Raw genomic sequence first — 18,634 nt, 5'->3', positions numbered from 1 at the left:
ATGCAATTATTTATTTCATTAGGAAAATACCATATACGCAAAAAGTGAGCTATTTCAAAGAGAGGGACTTTGGCTCTGTGTAAATCACATTTCTTACATTTTATAAATACATTTTGATTTTACATAAACCCTTTTGAAAATGGTTTTAAAAGCACTGAAATATATGTAACTGTTTTTTTTTTTTAGACTAATACTTTTATTGTTCTTGTGGCATTTAATAGAAAACAATCTACTCCTCTTCTAAAATGTGTTAATGCCAAATAAACAGTCCAGTGGTTCCAAAAAAATGCCACTTTTTTTAAATACCACCATTTATTGCAACTCTTACAGACTCCAGTGATGCATTTCACATTTCAGAATATTTCAGATCTTGATGCATTATCATTAATTAACTAAATTATCAAGAAAACCATGTCATTTTAATAATTCAAAGAATATTCAGACCAGTTGATGCCTTGCTTTACATTGCTGCTCCAGGCAGATTCTTCATTCATGCTACACAGAACTATAGACGTGAAATACTTGATCAGTGTCAACATAATTCTGCCAACATTTCAGCAAGCTTCAGAGTCCAGAGTGAAGCAAGGGCATAGACCTTAATATTAACTGTAAAAATATTAAAATTAGAAATTGCTATATTATGAAATAATATGGGTTTACATGTTTTAATGTTTTTTTTTTTTAAGTAGCTTGACTTTTGTAACTGTTTGGATCATCCAGAATTACTTTTGTTAGGACATGCATTAAAGGTATGCTCAGGAAACAATGGAAATTCTTAGTAAGTGACCAAAAATTCCGATTTAAGGTATATATCAGATCTCTTTAAATTTCTAAAATCTCATTGGCAATCAGGCTAACATGACCAAATTCTAATTAAAATTGTGCTTCATGTGAACAAGTTCAACATGTAACAAAAACAGCACAAAGTGTTTGACTGGCAGTGAATACAACAAAACATGTTCAATACCATTTACCAGCACTAATAACTTCCTCCAACGCTGTAAAAAAAACACTGATCAGAGAACAGATTCTTATGTGGCAGGGATCTGTGGAAGGCCAAACTCATCGACCAGAACGCCATCCTGAGGGATAAAAATAAAATTAAAATAAAAACACTGAACAAATAACAAAAATAAATATTTCCAAAAGATAATGAATATGTATATCTTGTCATTGACAATATTTCCAATGCAATCTGCACCTTATTGGTTTTAGTGTCACTGGGTATTCCTTCAGGAATGGAGGGTGCAGACGAGGCTTCATCTAAATAAGAGCTGTCATCATCCAGCAGTAACTCATCTCCCAGAGCATCCAGCTCTGCAACAGAGAAAAAAAGTGAAGCTCCAAGCTCCAAATACACACACACACACACACACACACACAGACACACACACACACACACACACACACACACACGCACACACACACACACACACACAACCTGCTTCCAGTTCATCCTCATCGATCTCTGGTGTGCCATAGCTGCGACTGAGAGCTTCCTGCACCTCGTTGGCCTCTTCCATCATGTCTTCCAGTTGATCCTGCAGATCCTATCAGTCACAAACATTGGTAATGAAAAAGTGTATATTATTTACCACTGATCATGAATCAAAATCATTACTAAAAAAACACTGATATCAAAATGATTAGTGTGCACTGTGCATACTTCAATCTGATCCATCTTCACTTGTTTATATGCTTTCTTCATTTCTTTTGCTCCAATCTTCATAGCCTCCACCTAAAAAAGTATTTTTTTTAAAAAGTATAAAAGGTTTGTACAATCGTACAGTTAAAAAATATAAATATGAATGAAAAAATGAAACAAAAAATGTATTATGAATACTTTATGAAATTATTTATTATTTACTTTATTAGGAAAATACAATATACGCAAGAAGAAGTAGGCTCTTTGCAAATCAAATTTCTTGGAATTTATTAATGAGTAAAAGAAATTATAAATTCAACAGTGCTGGGAATATATGGACAGCAGTAAATAAGTTAATAAGTTGAAGTATTTACTGTTGTTTTGGTGTCCCTTAATGACTGTATTGTATAGTTGGCTTGTTCCATATTAAATGACTGTTGGGAAAGCTGATCTCTTTGACCCTCATACCTGCATTATACAGTGAAAAAAACATTATTTCTAAAAACATTTGATCATCCTTTATCAATGTGAAATGAAAACAGAATACTAGATATTGAAATAAACATTTCACACATTGTAAATGATTAATCATCAGGATAAAACTCACATTCTCTTTTGTTTCAGCACTCTCATCGCCTTCTGTTTTACTGTATTCTGTAAAGAGATTGTTCATCTCAAGCTTACAGAATTCTTTATGATTTACAGTGGGATCCAACAATCTGAGACCACTTTGAATATCTGGGATTCAAGGTCTAATTTCATTTCAGGATTTTGAAAATATTATTTTGTGATTTTGTGAACTCCTAAAGGTGCCATATGACATATGTTTTGAAGCACACGATGCTCTTCGGATAATTCTCAAACTATGCTGGAAAACATGATCATTAGATTTGTAAAAAACTTGTGGAGTTCATGAAGCTTGAGTCAGGGTTATTATAGTTAACTAAAACTAAAGTAAAAATTAAAAGCATTAAAAAATGTATTACTTTAAATAAAATGTATGTACTAAAACTTCTAAAACTGAAGAAAAATGACAGAAACACAAAAAAAGACTACAATCTTAAGATGGAAAATATTTATTAAAAAACGAATTCAAAATATGAATAAGACTATAATAATATCTCAATAATACTAAATTGGTGCTGCTGCCAGGAGGACAAAAATACTAAGGAATGTTAATATTTCAATTTTAAAAAATCATTAGGTGTTATGCTGATAATATGTATAATACAAAAATTTATTAAAAATGTAAAACGGAGTGTTCTCGGACATGTGGATCACACATTAGCCTGAATAGAATGATATGTGACATTATATTAACTCGAGTTTCAATGCTCACTTTTGAGGGTCCATCCCTCATCTTTTTCATCTGGTCCTTATACTTCATTAGCTCTGCGTCGATTCTCGCTATTTTCTTATCGATCGACTCGACCCTTGTATCCACCTATAACGGGAACACCACACAGACAGCATCCACTGTACATCTATGTCTGACATGCAAACACCAATCAGAATGCTTCACTGATGTCCTGAGACTGCGAGACATTCACACAACCATACAGTACTTACATTGCCTATGCAGTCAGAAAGGTTAGGTGGAGGCGTCTGTTTGCTCCGACCGAAAATTCGGTTCATTATTTAAACGGGATGTATACTTAACGTTATTTGCTTTGTAGAGGTAGGCTATTTAAATGCTGACCATCCCAACGGGCGCTTGTTCCGGTTGGTGGTAGAATTCACACACCATAATAAAAGTCACGGTTGAGGATAGTAAAGCTTCATTTCCCTTAAAATCGACGCTTCTTATGTATTGCGGTGTGTTTTTCCTACTCCTTCTCATTTTCCCCTTGAAATTGTTTTGTCCCATATATTTTTAACCAACCGATATAGGAAATCTAGTAGATTATTGAAATCTACAATAATTGCCGACACTATGTTGCTGTCTGGGCAGATTTTCTTGCTTTTTGATAGTTTTTCTGATGACATCCCAGACAGTAACATAGTGTCATATTATTATAAAGTATACTAAATGTTTTAATTATTGCTTTCCGTCGTCTTACCAGTAGCCTATGATTGATGTTATGATATTTAGTAATTCTTTTTTTAAAATTATGTTTATAACTATTATAGCCTATCTATGACAGTTAACTTTTGAAAATAAAAATATGAAAGCCTTTTTAATTACAGTTAAATATTAATTAATTAATTCTTTCATTCATCTAGAATCATCAGAATCTTCATCTTGCATGGTAAAGTAATTTTCAGACTGTTTCATTCATAAACCTGATTTGTTTTGCTTTTTTAGCAACATAGTTTTACAGTAGCCTATATATCATTTGCATTTTTATATGACCATAACGATGTAATAATGTGAAAATGACCCCATTCCAGTCAGGAAAGATGGTAGACCATTATTCCAATTCAAGTTATAGAGGGTGTAGCCTACTTTTGTCAAGTCATTTCAATTAGGACACTAAACTCTAAAAATAGATTTGTAATCACACACCTCACAGATTTAAAGGAAATTAGTTGTAGCTTGCATGTTCATTCTGCTCTGACAAAACAGATGTTTCACAATCGCACAAAGCGACCTTGAAGCGCTATGTTTATCCTTTAATGTCTACCATGGCAACGGCAGCACCATGAACTATTCAACTGAGTACTGAACGAACTGACTCTGAAAAGTGTTAATGTGCACATAATCTGACAAGGTACTGACAGATCTGTAATAATAATAAAAAAATGCTGTGATTTTCTGTTCTCTGATGCCTACCATTTTTTCAAGGTTTGAACAAAGCATGAAGTAGGCTATGAAAATTAGTAGTACCTTTGAGGGACAGACATCATTTATTCATCCTCATGTCATTCCAAAGTGAGACATGTAGCAGAATGGTCCCCATCAAATATATTGTACATGGACACTTTGCTATATATCTCTTTCTGTGTTCCATGAAAGAAAGAAAGTCAAAGAAATCAGTGTGAAAAACTAAAATATATTATATTTACCACAAATAAGTGATGTTTTATATTAATTCAACGACTTTTAATAAAAATTATGCTTATGATAGCAAATCATAGTTTTATTGTTTTTCTCATAATTAAATAATCTTCAAATGATGTTTTATATTAATTCAATGACTTTTAATGACAATGATCAACTTACTGATAGCTTTTTTATCTTTTTCTTATAATTAAGGCTAGAAGCAGTATCCATTTATTTTAAACCCTCATCATGATGTCATCCTCTAGGACTTATTTTTCATTTCAATTAAATCATTTTAAATTATTTCATTGCTGTTCTCAATTTACTAACAAACATCAAAGGTTTGAAAAAATAATGTGTCTTACTGGTTGATTATTATGCTATAAGATTCATAATAAGTTGCCATGGCAATACTGCCTTTGTTATGTGGTTACGCTTCTCTCGCCTGGCTTTATTGTCACATCATTCAACTGTGATGGATGAAAGCTCCATAATTTCAAATATTTATACTACATTATATTGACATCTGAATACATCATGACTCATCTCAACACTGATTCTACAGTTCAATTTAATGACAATATCATCTTCAAATACAGGTAATATTATACAAACGGTACAGTTGATTGCAAAGCAAAGCTCATTTCATTCGATTTCAAATGAATTCTTTTTAAAATTGCACATATTAAAGTAAGCTGAGAGGGAAACTTTCTAAGACATTGAAAATCTGCTGTTATATAGTAGTAGTACAAGCACATTACTAAAAGTACAGTGGAACTTACAGAAGCTTCTCTCACTCTGCACTTTATTGTCCAATAAAGCATCCAAGATGACCAAAAACTTGCAACAATGTAATTTATATTGATTCACGGAAAACAAAAGGCGCAAAAGGCATTACGTTTTTCAAAACAAGAATTTTGCAATTAATTCCTAATACTGTTGTGGCAATAGAGCACACTGACGACGTCATAATATATCATTTGATGAGTGAATATTCCAATAACAGACTTCTGCCTCCAGTCACATACACACCCAAGAACTTTTTTGTAAACAAAAAAGATTACATTTTTAAGCCATCTTAGACAGCATTTCTCAGCTCTCTGATAGTATATATATATATATATATATATATATATATATATATATATATATATACACATGCACTGTATATAGAAATACTTAATTAAAATCAACTGTTACATCAATAATATCAATACAACACAATGTGTAAGGCACCTGACACATATGTTTGAAGTGTTTTGCTTAAGACATTTTACTGCCATTCTATACTTTTTTATTTTATTTTAATCATAAGTTATATTTACATAAACGTTACTCAAAGATTTCCACATTTTCATTGTCAAACATGCAATAGAGATGTACATCTTTTCCCCCCAGGTTCATGGAAAGGATAATACACTGTATTAAGCAAGAACAACCTGACTAAGTAGATTCAGTCCTTTAGTTGGTTGTTTTAAAGCCCTATGCCCAAAAAAACAGTTCAAAAATCCTTAGACTCCCAAGGCAACTTAAATACATAATCCTTTATCCACAATCATTCGTAATCCTTTTCATACATAATCCTTCAATCTGAATCAAATACAGAGAATATAAAGCACACTTCAGACAGCAAGCAGTTCCGATAACTAACTGCTATAATAGACTAAATACATTTTTATTTTTCCATCATTAGAGATATATAGTTTCCTGAGTCATAATTATGTGACACTGCTGAATCTGATTATTATTATACACTGATTTTTTAAATAGAAAACAGGGCTGTTTTACAATCCAAAATAAACAATTAACAGTACAAACGGATGCAAACATAAAATGTGTTTGTTTGTTGTTTTTGTCTACATTGTGTTTTATCATATCTACCCCAGGGAACTTTATGTTTGAATTAAAATATAGTGGCTAGTAATATACTATATGTCTCAAAGGACTTATAACATTACGCAATGGCATTTTAACCATACAACATCTTTAGTCGATGGACATTAAAAAAAGCGATAAACAAAGATTTGAATGAGGTGATACTGTCAAAATTTGAATATGGATGGACATACGAAACAAGACAATGATTTCACTAAACGATCACTTTTTGCAAACTCTAGCAATAGTTATGTTAACATAAGGGGCACAATCTCTTCCTCAGATGGCGGTGGTGATCTGTGTCAGTCCCAGGTCATTCGAGTCCTCTCGACCATGAAAGGATGACAGCTCCACGGCTAGTCATACCGGTCGACCGTGGCCTCCGTCCCGTTTAGCCTCCGCTGGGCACGTGTGCTCACGAAGAGTGCTTCTGACACGACTGACGCCGTGCCCGTCCCCCTTGGGCCGACCTGGGCAGCAGAAGTCCCTGAAGCACCGTTTGAAGTTCTCATCGAGGAAAGCGTACAGGATGGGGTTGAGACTGCTGTTGGTGTATCCAAGCGCCACACAGAAGAAGTAGGCGGCCATGACCGCTGTGGTCTCCGGCACTCCATGCGCGAGAGCTTTGACCAAGATGAAGATGTGTATGGGCGTCCAGCACACCACAAACACAGCGACCACAACCAGCACCAGGCGGGTGATGCGTCTCAGGTTGCGGTCTTTTTCCCGCGAGCCCGACAGCAGGCGGACGCTTTTAAGGCGCAGGACCATGAGCGTGTAGCAAACGGTGATGATGAGGAGGGGAGCCACAAAGGCGAAGATGAAGACGCAGATCTTCATCACTGTGTCCCAGTAGATATATGGGTCTGGAAACTGCAGAGCACACTCTGTCGTGCCTGCAGAAATATAACAACACCCGTTAATTATTAATCAGAAGTGAGGACAGGTTAATCATGCATGCTATAATGAAGCCACGGTGGGAAGGAACAACAAATACATTAGGGTGAAGCAGAGAACTGACAGTCCCATCATTTACTAGAGGACATTTTTTATTTATTTATATTTGGTCCCACATCAACTAATATTATGTTCTTGACTTTTGAATCTTAAAATTGAAAGGTATTCAGTGCCATGTTTTATGGATGCACCAATATTGAAATTATGACTGTTGAGTTGATCATTATTTTCATGTTATGGCCAATAACCAATAATTGCCAATATTAGAATTCTATATACAACTTTGTTTTAATTAATACAAAATAAAACACTAGAACACTAGCATCACAACATGATAATGTACAGAATGGAAATATTAATTTTAAGATTCAATAAAGATAACTTTTAACAATGTTATTAAATTCTCAGTATTTTTTAAAGATTAACATTAACCAGTGAGGGACTTACCCTAAATATCCAATATTGACACCTGAAAAAATTCTAATGTTGGCCGATAGCCGATACACTACTTTACTTTCTTTTTAAAGTTGGGGTCAGTAAGATTTTTATTTATCTATATTCTTTTGAAAGAAATTGGTCATTTAATTTGGCAAGAATGCAAGTTTTTAAAATTAATTACATTATAATGTTACAAAAGATTTCTATACTTCTGAACTTCATCAATGAATCCTGAAAAAATAGGCATCAAAATGTACATAAAATATTAAGTAGCACAACTGTTTTTAACATTGATAATAATAAGAAATGTTTCCAAATCAGCATATTAGAATGATTTCTGCAGAATCATGTGACACAGAAAACTGGAGTAATGATGCTGAAAATTCAGCTTAGCCATCACAGGAATAAATTACATTTTAAAATATATTCATATAGAAAAGTTATTTTAAATTGTAATAGTATATCACAATATTGCTGTTTTTGCCTGGGTGAGCATAAGAGACTCACTGAAAAGTCTTACAGTAGTGTTTATACCGTTCATACCTACCATTGTTTGTCTGCGTGCTCCCAAGGACCATTGCAGGGATCCCAGCAGCCGAGGACAACACCCAGATGAGGATATTGATGATCTTAGCCTTCATCGGAGTCCGGAAGTCCAGGGCCTTGATGGGGTGGCAGACCGCCACATAGCGGTCCACGCTCATCATGGTCAAAGTGAAGATACTAGTGAACATGTTGTAGTAGTCGATGGAGATGAAAACCTTACACACCACCTCACCAAACGGCCAGGAGTTCAGTAGGTAATCTGTGCTCTGGAAGGGCATGGTGGTGGTTACCAAGGCATCAGCAACAGCCAGGTTGAAGATGTAGATGTTGGTGGCGGTTTTCATTTTAGTGTATCTTTCAGGAAAATTGAAAGAGCCGGAAAGTCAAAATTAATGAAACACAACCCATCAGTTTGATAAAAAAAGTATGCATGAGATTGCTTTCATGTCGTATACTATACGAACTGACAGCAAATTCCCAAATGATATGGAACATTTGTCTTTCAGTGGTTTGCCGGTTGTGTAAAGGCATTATCATTCACAGGTCAAGCCCATCTCATTTTTTCTGATTATATCTGCAGTGGAACAGCTTGTGCTGTGATATATTATTCAACAAAAATGATCAGTGCAGTTTTTATCTCAAATGTTGTCTCCAAAATGAGTCTTTACTCAGCTGCATCTTAAGTGTCATATATATATATATATATTTAAAAAAAATTGTATGATTTTTATTCGTGTATACAGAATGTGGAGCAGACACAGACCCTGCTAAAAGCAGCATATATTTACCATTATGTCAAGGTAATTTTGACTGCATTGTGCGTTTATATATTACTCCACCGGGGGGAGCAAAACTGTCGAATTCGACTTGAACCCTTGACTAAATGTTTTCCATAAAACAGATATTCGTCCAACCAGGTGTTTCAAATGACTCTTTAAAAAAAAAAAAGTAGATAAATAATCTCAAAATTAGATTTAAAGGCCCCCATTTGATAATCAAAGAAGGACGGTATATCTTAGGACAATGGTATTTCTTACCTGATAATGACATACATCACAAGGCAGTTTCCCACTAGTCCGACAACAAACACCACAGAGTACACAGCAGCGATGATCGGAATGATAGGTGACCTAGGTTCCTGCTCGTTCGTCCAGCTTTCATTCAGTGAATAATTATAAATGTCCGAGACAGCAGACTGCCATGTGAAGTTGGGCAAACACTTCTCAGGCTGTGATAAGGGGCATTTGTCCTCCTTAAAAATCTGCACCACGTTGCTGTCCATCGTCTGTCGTTTGCAAAATAAGATCAAATGTCGCTGGAAAAGTTCAGTTGCATGATAAAGATTATACAAAGGGTCAAATAATAAACAGCAATTAAAAAAAGAACTGACATCTTTTTACAACATAATTATTTAGTATGCATTTGTTAAAAATAAAGTATGTAGGCTATATGCTGATAACTGATATTGCACGGCTACTGCTATTGCACTTTGCACCTAAAAATGTCTGTTACACAGTTGGCAAAACAGTCAAATATAACAGTCTTACCTTATTACAAACTGCAAACCGCTAATTGAATTTGAAAATCCCAAGGCTTTAAAACAACAATGATGTCTGTGCGCAATGCGTTGATTTCGTTACTCCTATTCAATTGATGACTGACTGCCACCTTACGAGAGCAGCTGCCTCTGCCGCGCGTCCCGTATGACATCAGATCTCATGTGACGGTCTCCATATACAGTCCTTTAACCAGCTGTAGTGTCTCACTGCCACTCTTCGCCTATATCGGCGGAAATAAAGTTGTCTTCAAAATGTCCAAAATGTCTTGCGAATCTGAAAGTCTACAGTTGAAGAAGTAGTTTTAGTGTTTTATGAGATGGCGCGCGTCAAACTTCATGTCTGGAGACATTTTACGCGCGCACTGCCGCGTGAGAACTGGAGACTGCGGTTTATATAGATAAAGCAGTAAAGCCACTGAAGCCGCTCAGAGAATGAGGACATTAGCATAGCTTTTATTCAAAGAGACATATAAGATGGGGAAAATCGCATTAGTTTGTCAAAGAAGGATGTGCGAGATTGTGTAGGGCAGAGGGGGCGAGACGTAACCTAAATGCAGGATTAACGAGTGATGGCGTGTGGTCTTCTGAAATGAAGACAGGCAAAGTCCATCTGTCTTGTTTTTATAGCAATATAAATTCACGTGCCTGTTCCATTTGATGTTTGAATGGTTTCTGGGTTAAATGGATGCAAGAAATCAATACAAAGACTGTGTGTGTGTGTGTGTGTGTGTGTGTGCATATATATATTAGCCACATTTATATACCATGTTTATGACAAAATGCTTTGATTAAAGACAAATTATATTATTGAGGGTTGTATACTCTCAAAACTACGTTAGACTATTAGTATTAAAAAACACCTTCTATTCAAATAATCTGATGAGGAAATGTGATCGTTGCAACCTTAATATGTTTGCATGAGCTCTGCAATTCAGCACTGTATTCCATAGATTGCTTAAAATCAAGCAGCTTTACAGAAAAACAGTGTCAGTGTCTCATTTCATCAGGAGTACAACTTCGTTTTCTACCATAAAGCGGCTCTTCAGTATGTTCATGTTTACTTGCAGACTTCCGACCTTGACAGATTGAACAGGAGGAGATTTCCACATAAAAGAAGACGGAGCCTCACCATAGACCCCATGGACCAATGGTAGAACAAAGGTGTTTTAGTTATGGGTAAGATTAGGGTTAGGATGTTCAAATATATTGACCCCTCTAACTCTGCAAAATCAGTACGTGCTGGCATGAATGGACATTATGGGAACCCTATCAGTGCCAAAACGAATCTGCAGCAGTCAGGTGGTACATCAAGTCCAAGTTCTCAGAAAATTCAGAGTTTACAAGTTGGAATTACGAGTTCTACAAGGATGTGAATGCTTTTTACAAGCCAGAATCTTGTAATTATGGTAATTCCAACTGTGAATTACCATTATTTACCATTACATTCGCCATGTTGTCAATATCATGTGACCCACTTCACAACCATTAAAAATGAATACTGTGAGTTCGGACATACTGCTATAAAAAATGATTTTCATTTTGTTATCACAAAATTTTTTCTTTTGTCAAATCAATTTAGATAATTTATGAAGTTCAGATAACATAATATTTTGAGTTTATGTTGATTAAACCTCCTTTATTGTATTAACTTTTTTTTTATTTCAATGAACTTAAAATGCAACCAGGTTACTTACTTTTTTAAGTTAAACCAATGATAATAATATAATAATAATAACCAACAATAATAATCTTTACTGTGCATAGTTATTCACCTACTAGAATAATAGGGAAGTATGCTTATTTATATGCAGCCTAGTTGATGATTGAGAGGGTTTGTCGTTTATTTGGCAATTAGTCCATCCATTTTCAGTAGTTTCAGACACATTTGCAAACCTGTATGAACATCGTCACTATTCCACAAACAGCATGATCAGCCAGTTACAGCGACTACCACATGATTTTTCACCTGCCTTCACACCCCACAAAGCACAACATGTCCCTGAGTCAACATCTTTGTTGATCCTGGAACAAAATTTCAATAAACCAATCAGGGACAAGGGACATTTTAAGTCAAGTTTTGTTTTACAACAAGGATTAGGATTATCATTTCCCTCTGATTTTAGGGATGTGGCCTACCTTGTTGCTGCTGGACAGTATAATTTTCAGAAAAATGGGTGCTTTATAGACTACTTTATCTCTTGTTTCATAATATATATATATATATATACATACACTGAACAAAATTATAAACGCAACACTTTAGTTTTTGCCCCCATTTTTAATGAGCTGAACTCAAAGATTTATGTAGGGTGATATCAGGTAAAATGGGCCATTTAAGGTTTGGGGGTCCCAGCTCCTCTGGAATTTAGAGCCAATGACTGCAAAGGATTTCAAACTGTTGTCATAACTGTGCTTGACAAGTAACAGGTGATTTGATTAGTTTATGGTTGCTATGGTGGGCGGAGGAATAATACAAATCAAGACTACACCAGAAAGCTGCATGGTAAGTAGCCTGGCATACCAAATCTAACTTAACTATTATAAGGATGATACATCTATAAAAAAACAAACATACACATGAAAAAAATATGCATATTATGTCTTGATGGCATCAATCAGAAATAATGTAGTTAGTTTGATATATGAACATATTTCTTTGAAAAAGTGATGTTTTTCTTGGTGGCCCAATTTACCTTAACCCACTAAGGTAAAATGGGCCACATGGTTTCAGCTAAAATGGGCCATCGTGTGTGGTGTGTGTGTGTGTGTGTGTGTGTGTGTGTGTGTGTGTGTGTGTGTGTGTGTGTGTGTGTGTGTGTGTGTGTGTGTGTGTGTGTGTGTGTACACACTCACACACACACCACTTACATCAGTTTACTGATGCTGTTCCAAATTTGACTTTTTTAATTGCACATTTGAATATGTGGGTTTGCACCCAAAATGTTTTTAATGGCGCATATGAATATGTTTGTTTAATGCAGTTTAAATGTCATGTGGCTATATAAGTAATTGTGTTTTAAAATTAAAATTGAGGATAAATTAGCCTACTATTTCCCTTTGCAGTTTGACTGGCCCATTTTACCTGAACAACTGGTCAATTTTACCTGAAACTGCTCATGCATAAAAAGTTGGCACAGCTGATGTTTCAAGAAATGTGGGGCCTTAATAATTACATTTATTACATAATTTCAACACAAAATTATCAAAAACAGTCATTATTAATCATAAAAACACATGGAAAAGGCATATATGGTATTGTATTATTGTCCCAAACGATTTACCAAAAAGTGTATAAAGTAAAAAAAATAAAAGGCCACTCTAAAATTTGCAGTTTTATCACACAGCACAATGCCACAGATGTCACAAGTTTTGAGGGAGCGCGCAATTGACATGCTGACTTCAAGAATGTCCACCACAGCTGTTGCCTGTGAATTGAATTTTCATTTCACTACCATAAGCCGTAGGCGTTTCAGAGAATTTGGCAGTACATCCAACCGGTCTCACAACCCCAGACCACGTGTAACCACACCAGCCCAGGACCTCCACATACAGCAATTTCAACTCCAAGATCGTCTGAGACCAGCCACCCGGACAGCTGCTGCAACAATCGGTTTGCATAACCAAAGAATTTCTGCACAAACTGTCAGAAACCATCTCAGTGAAGCTCATCTGCATGCTCTTCGTCCTCATCGGGGTCTCGACCTGACTGCAGTTCGTCGTCCTACTGAGAGGGCAAATGCTCACATTCGATTGCGTCTGGCACTTTGGAGAGGTGTTCTCTTTATGGATTAATCCCAGTTTTCACTGTACAGGGCAGATGGCAGACAGTGTGTATGGAGTTGTGTGGGTGAGCGGTTTGCTGATGTTGTGGATCGAGTGGCCCATTGGTGGCGGTGGGGTTATGGTATGGACGGGCGTATGTTATGGACAAACGAACACAGGTGCATTTTATTGATGGCATTTTGAATGTAGAGAGATACCGTGACAAGATCCTGAGGCCCATTGTTGTGCCATTCATCCACGACCATCACCTCACGTTGCAGCAGGATAATGCATGGCCACGTGTTAAAAGGATCTGTACACAATTCCTGGAAGCTGAAAACATCCCAGTTCTTGCATGGCCAGCATACTCACCGGATATGTCACCCATTGAGCATGTTTGGGATGCTCTGGATCAGCGTATACGGCAGCATGTTCCAGGTCCTGCCAATATCCAGCAACTTCACACAGCCATTGAAGAGGAGTGGACCAACATTCCACAGGCCACAATCAACAACCTGATCAACTCTATGCAAAGGAGATGTGTTGTACTGCGTGAGGCAAATGGTATAGTCATACCAGATACTGACTGGTTTTCGGACCAATATTTGAACAATATTTATGAGTAATATGCCTTTTGTGTACATGGAAAAAGTCTAAGATCTTTGAGTTCAGCTCATGAAAAATGGGGGGGCAAAAACAAAAGTGTTGCGCTTATAATTTTGTTCAGTGTATATGTTACGAGCTCTATGACCTAGGGTCAAAAAGAGGCAACATTGAGGTTGTGACAAAACTGTGTGTGATTAAGAGTGTCAAGAGACAACACGAAACAAAGTACTACGAAAGAAATATCATTTTTTTAACAGAAGTGAAATAATTATACGACAAAATTTACAATTATAATAATAATAATAATAATAATAATAGTAGTGAATATAAACAAAGAAAAAAATAAACAAAATATTTACATATCAGAAGATGTCAGATAACTAGATAATCCAGGTGGAAATGGGACGTAACTAGTGAAGCCAAAGAAATAAAAAGAACAAAACAAAACTCAGTCTAACTTGTGGTCAAACCTTTAATCTAACAAATAAACAAAATTATAATTATTATTATTTTTTGGAAGGAGCACTGCCTCCATTGAACCCTGTGGCAAAATAAATCCCTCCAATATGGTTGTCTGATTATCATGCTACATGATACTACTTTTACATTTTCCAAAATAGGCCATAAAATGCTCCTGAAGTAAGGTTAAAAGGTTGAGAAGAAGCAAGAGACTAATGCAGGCTTACTATGGAATACCACTTTATTATTCTGTTGCTATTACATATTTTTCCATTCTAGATGGCAATTTTAGAAACAAAAATGGAATGAAGCGAAAAAAGAAAAAGGGCTCAGCAAAACCCAAATGGTGTCTTTTATGAAAGTACGTGTGCTTGTTTTCTCCCTCTAACAACAGCTTTGAAAACAAAATAGGCCTACATGACTGAGGGTCAACCACAGCAAGAGCTCTAATGGCACACACTATTTACTCTTCAATATTGATTTTACTCATCTATAGTCTTGTCATACCAGTAATGGACAAAATAAACATCTAGTTCATCAGCATGACATTCTGTGAACACAAATTCTTGTTCGTTCTTTCTAGGCATAAATAGGAGAACTTCACATGTTGCTAAGAGACAAAGGTAGGTGTTGTTTGTGTGGTAAGTTTCCCCCCAGTGCTTGTGCTTCATAACCTCAGGTAAAAGGGCTTATAGATAATTACAACTCCGTCAGATATCACAAAATCCCACTCAAGGACGCAGCTGTGTGAAGGGAAAAAATATTTTAATTATTTTATTTAGTCTTTGTATTAATGCTGTTTTCTCTCTCTCAGTCTACACGTTCATTTGCATAAATCACAATTGAGTGTAAGTTGATTGGATGTATATACACTATTTTTGTACCAGTACTTTGCCTCCATTCATTATTTATTATTTTGGCAGCTAAAACCCATATATAAGACAACAACTTCAATGGTTAGATGACCTAACACATTTACTCTTCCTCATTTTGTTCTAAAACCCAATGCTGTTATTATTTTCTGCCAGAAATTAGTAAAAGGCAGTTTCAGGAGATTGCTGGCTTTAGTCATTAATATATATTTTACCACATGATTGAATTGATTATTTTTTGGGGACTTGGGAAATAAAATATTAAATAACACGCACAAAAACAAAATAAGTAGCAAAATAAAACAGGGGGGGAAAAACAATAAAAAGCAACATAAAAAAAATGACAAAAAACAATCAAATACGACCCCACCCCCCACCCCCACAAAAAACAGGCAAACAATTGAACCAAACACCAAACGAAAAACAACAACAAAAAACAGAACAGCCTCTGAAAACACCCTCTGGAAAAAAATAGTTGATCTGCATCATTTGATACCAGATCTATAAGATCATCCAATTCATAGTTTACTAACCATCAACAAATGTATTTTCCATACAACAACAGTTTATGGTGACTATAGCTGACAAAGGCAAAAAAAGGACTAGCAGTCCAAACAACTTCTGAAGTCATATGATATACGGACCAAAACATAAATCATTATAATCTTCACCTGCTTCTCTCATTTCAAATATGGCATATGTGACGTGAGACTGACATCATAATGTGTGTTTGAAGATTGAAGAACCAATTGCATATGAAGGTGTGTGCAAAATGAATGGCTCCATATATGCCATTCAGACAAATTCCCCAACAATAAACAAGTACACAATTTTGCTCAGAAGTGAAAACGATAGAGTAATGACCTGACCAAAGCCTTTTATTTGTATGTTTTTAAACTGCTGAAATGTATAATTACAAAAAAGAAGAGAAAAAAAAGTATTTACCAACTGATGAATTCAACAAGTTATGTTAGAAAGAAATAAAACGGTAAATGTATCTGGGAGCAATTCTATTTAAACACAAGTCAAGGACAAGAAAAAAAAACTCCATTAGGGTCACATGAATCTTTTATATCATATAGTCTTTTAAAATCTCAGCAGTTGAACACAAATTGTTGAAGAAGAAACTGAACAATCTGATCACTTCTAAACAAATATATTAACATGCATGCTGTGCTTTACACTAATGATTGATAATTTCTCAAATATGTGACATATTTAGCAAGGGTAAAGTGAGAAATAACCTGCTGAAACCGACCAGAAAGAAAAATCATGCAGAGAACAGTTTATCGATGTGTTTATTTTCTCTTTTGCATTTGAAGAAAAGAGAGTGTCTGAGAGAGAGGGAGAAAAAGAGAGATAGTGGGATTGTTCTTTCTATTTTTCAGTGCCCTTGAAGAATGAAAGGAGTGTACTGTGTGAAGGCATCAGTTTGTTTAGAAACAGTTTCCATGGAAACCAAAGATTCTTTTATATGTATACATATATATTCACAAGGTGCAACAGTTCCGAGTGCATGTGCGTGATTTCATGCCAAACTTCAGACCTTCCAGCCATGAAATGGATTATTTGGGCACTTACAGATACAGATGAAGTGTTACAATGACGACTCGAGAAAGTTGCCTGCAAGGAATCCTACTCATTCTGAATGCTTTCGTACCAGAGCAAAACAATGAAAACAAACATCAAGGGCTAATCATAGTAAGTTTCTGAAAATATAACAGACAGGTTATCAACACTTTCTCTCACACCTGGGACATCTTTCAAGAAGAACAATAGATTTACTTGAGGTCCTTATAAATCTGTCAGCTTGTCATAAACCAAGTGGCAGGTTCAAATGTAGAGTCTATTGCCAGACATATAGTCTGGGCATTCATACATATCCACAAATAGCCCTAGTAGAACAACTTTACAACAAAATATTCTGTCTGCCCTTTATCGAATGTTTAAGGGATACTTCACCAAAAGATTCTGTCATCATTTACCCTGTCAGTAACCAAACAGTAGATGGGCCCCATTGATCTCCATAGTATACATGGCCCATCAACTGATTGGTTACAGAAATCATTCAAAATATCTTCTTTTGTGTTCAGCAGGAGAAAGAAACTCTTACAGGTTTGGAACAAGTGGAGGGCGAGTAAATGATGACAGAATTTTCATGTTTGGGTGAACGATCCCTTTAACATTTGATAAAGGGCATATTGTGTTGTAAATATTCTTTTTAGTGTCTCTCCAGCGCAAGATTTACTGTTTCCACATAGTATGCCCAGTAATGTTGACTTTCCCATCTAATGTACTGCTGTATAATGACTGCACACTAGGATTATTTCCCCTTTGTTTCCAGTCTATATTCACCTTCTAATTTGTTGTTGTTCGCAAATACAGTGACCATCAGTCTCTGCTAAAATGGGTGAGCGTTCATCATGCACATGAGGCTAAAGAGGAACACAAACTTCAGGCTTTCCATTCCAGACCATCTGAACATTGTTAAGAGCCTCTCCAAATACAGGCAAGCCACAGATGGCTCAGCTGATGGTGCCTAAGCTTGATCAAAGTCCGTGTTGTGCTAGTAGTACAGGCCTGAAGATTGAGCACTTTTAAACCGCCATTAGTGCTGATGGTGCAATACTGGAGGACAAATTTATGGTTGAGGGCTATTCTCTGTGGCTCTGTATTTTATGATATGAACCAGCAATAAATAGCAACCTGCCTAAAACGAGTAAAAGTCAGTTTTAAGAAATTGCTGGCAAGAAATTGCAAAGAAATTGCTGACATTAATATTCATTACCACATAATTACATTGATGACTATTTGTAATTAATTTGGTCAAAACAAATTTTTTTAAACAAACAACAATAAAGCAAATTAAAAATTAAATAAAAATTAAACACAAACAACTACAAAAAAGCTAAATAAAATAAAATAATGAAACA

At 35.5% G+C, this 18,634-nt stretch overlaps 2 protein-coding genes across 2 annotated transcripts; both read right to left on the bottom strand.

Annotated features, from left to right (window-relative positions):
- Positions 1–293: 293 nt before the first annotated feature.
- Positions 294–3,373, bottom strand: chmp5a (charged multivesicular body protein 5a). The gene is made up of 8 exons (XM_077229740.1): positions 3,215–3,373; positions 2,985–3,089; positions 2,253–2,299; positions 2,020–2,113; positions 1,667–1,738; positions 1,442–1,550; positions 1,202–1,317; positions 294–1,082 (listed from the first exon to the last, which is right to left on the bottom strand). The coding sequence occupies exons 1-8, from the start codon at positions 3,278–3,280 to the stop codon at positions 1,032–1,034; spliced, it is 660 nt and encodes a 219-aa protein (XP_077085855.1). The 5' UTR covers positions 3,281–3,373; the 3' UTR covers positions 294–1,031.
- Positions 3,374–6,662: 3,289 nt separating this feature from the next.
- On the bottom strand, positions 6,663–10,092 carry oprk1 (opioid receptor, kappa 1). Its single transcript, XM_077230678.1, has 4 exons — positions 9,992–10,092; positions 9,482–9,729; positions 8,446–8,798; positions 6,663–7,399 (listed from the first exon to the last, which is right to left on the bottom strand). Exons 2-4 carry the CDS (start codon positions 9,724–9,726, stop codon positions 6,864–6,866), a joined length of 1,134 nt encoding a protein of 377 aa, XP_077086793.1. The 5' UTR covers positions 9,727–9,729; positions 9,992–10,092; the 3' UTR covers positions 6,663–6,863.
- Positions 10,093–18,634: the final 8,542 nt, after the last annotated feature.

Source organism: Siphateles boraxobius, unplaced genomic scaffold (assembly GCF_051911475.1).
Source record: "Siphateles boraxobius isolate OS27281-9 unplaced genomic scaffold, OSU_SipBor_1 1, whole genome shotgun sequence".
Lineage (NCBI taxonomy): Eukaryota > Metazoa > Chordata > Actinopteri > Cypriniformes > Leuciscidae > Siphateles > Siphateles boraxobius.
The sequence above is the reverse complement of the archived record's forward strand: the minus strand, read 5'-3'. Positions and strand labels throughout refer to the sequence as shown.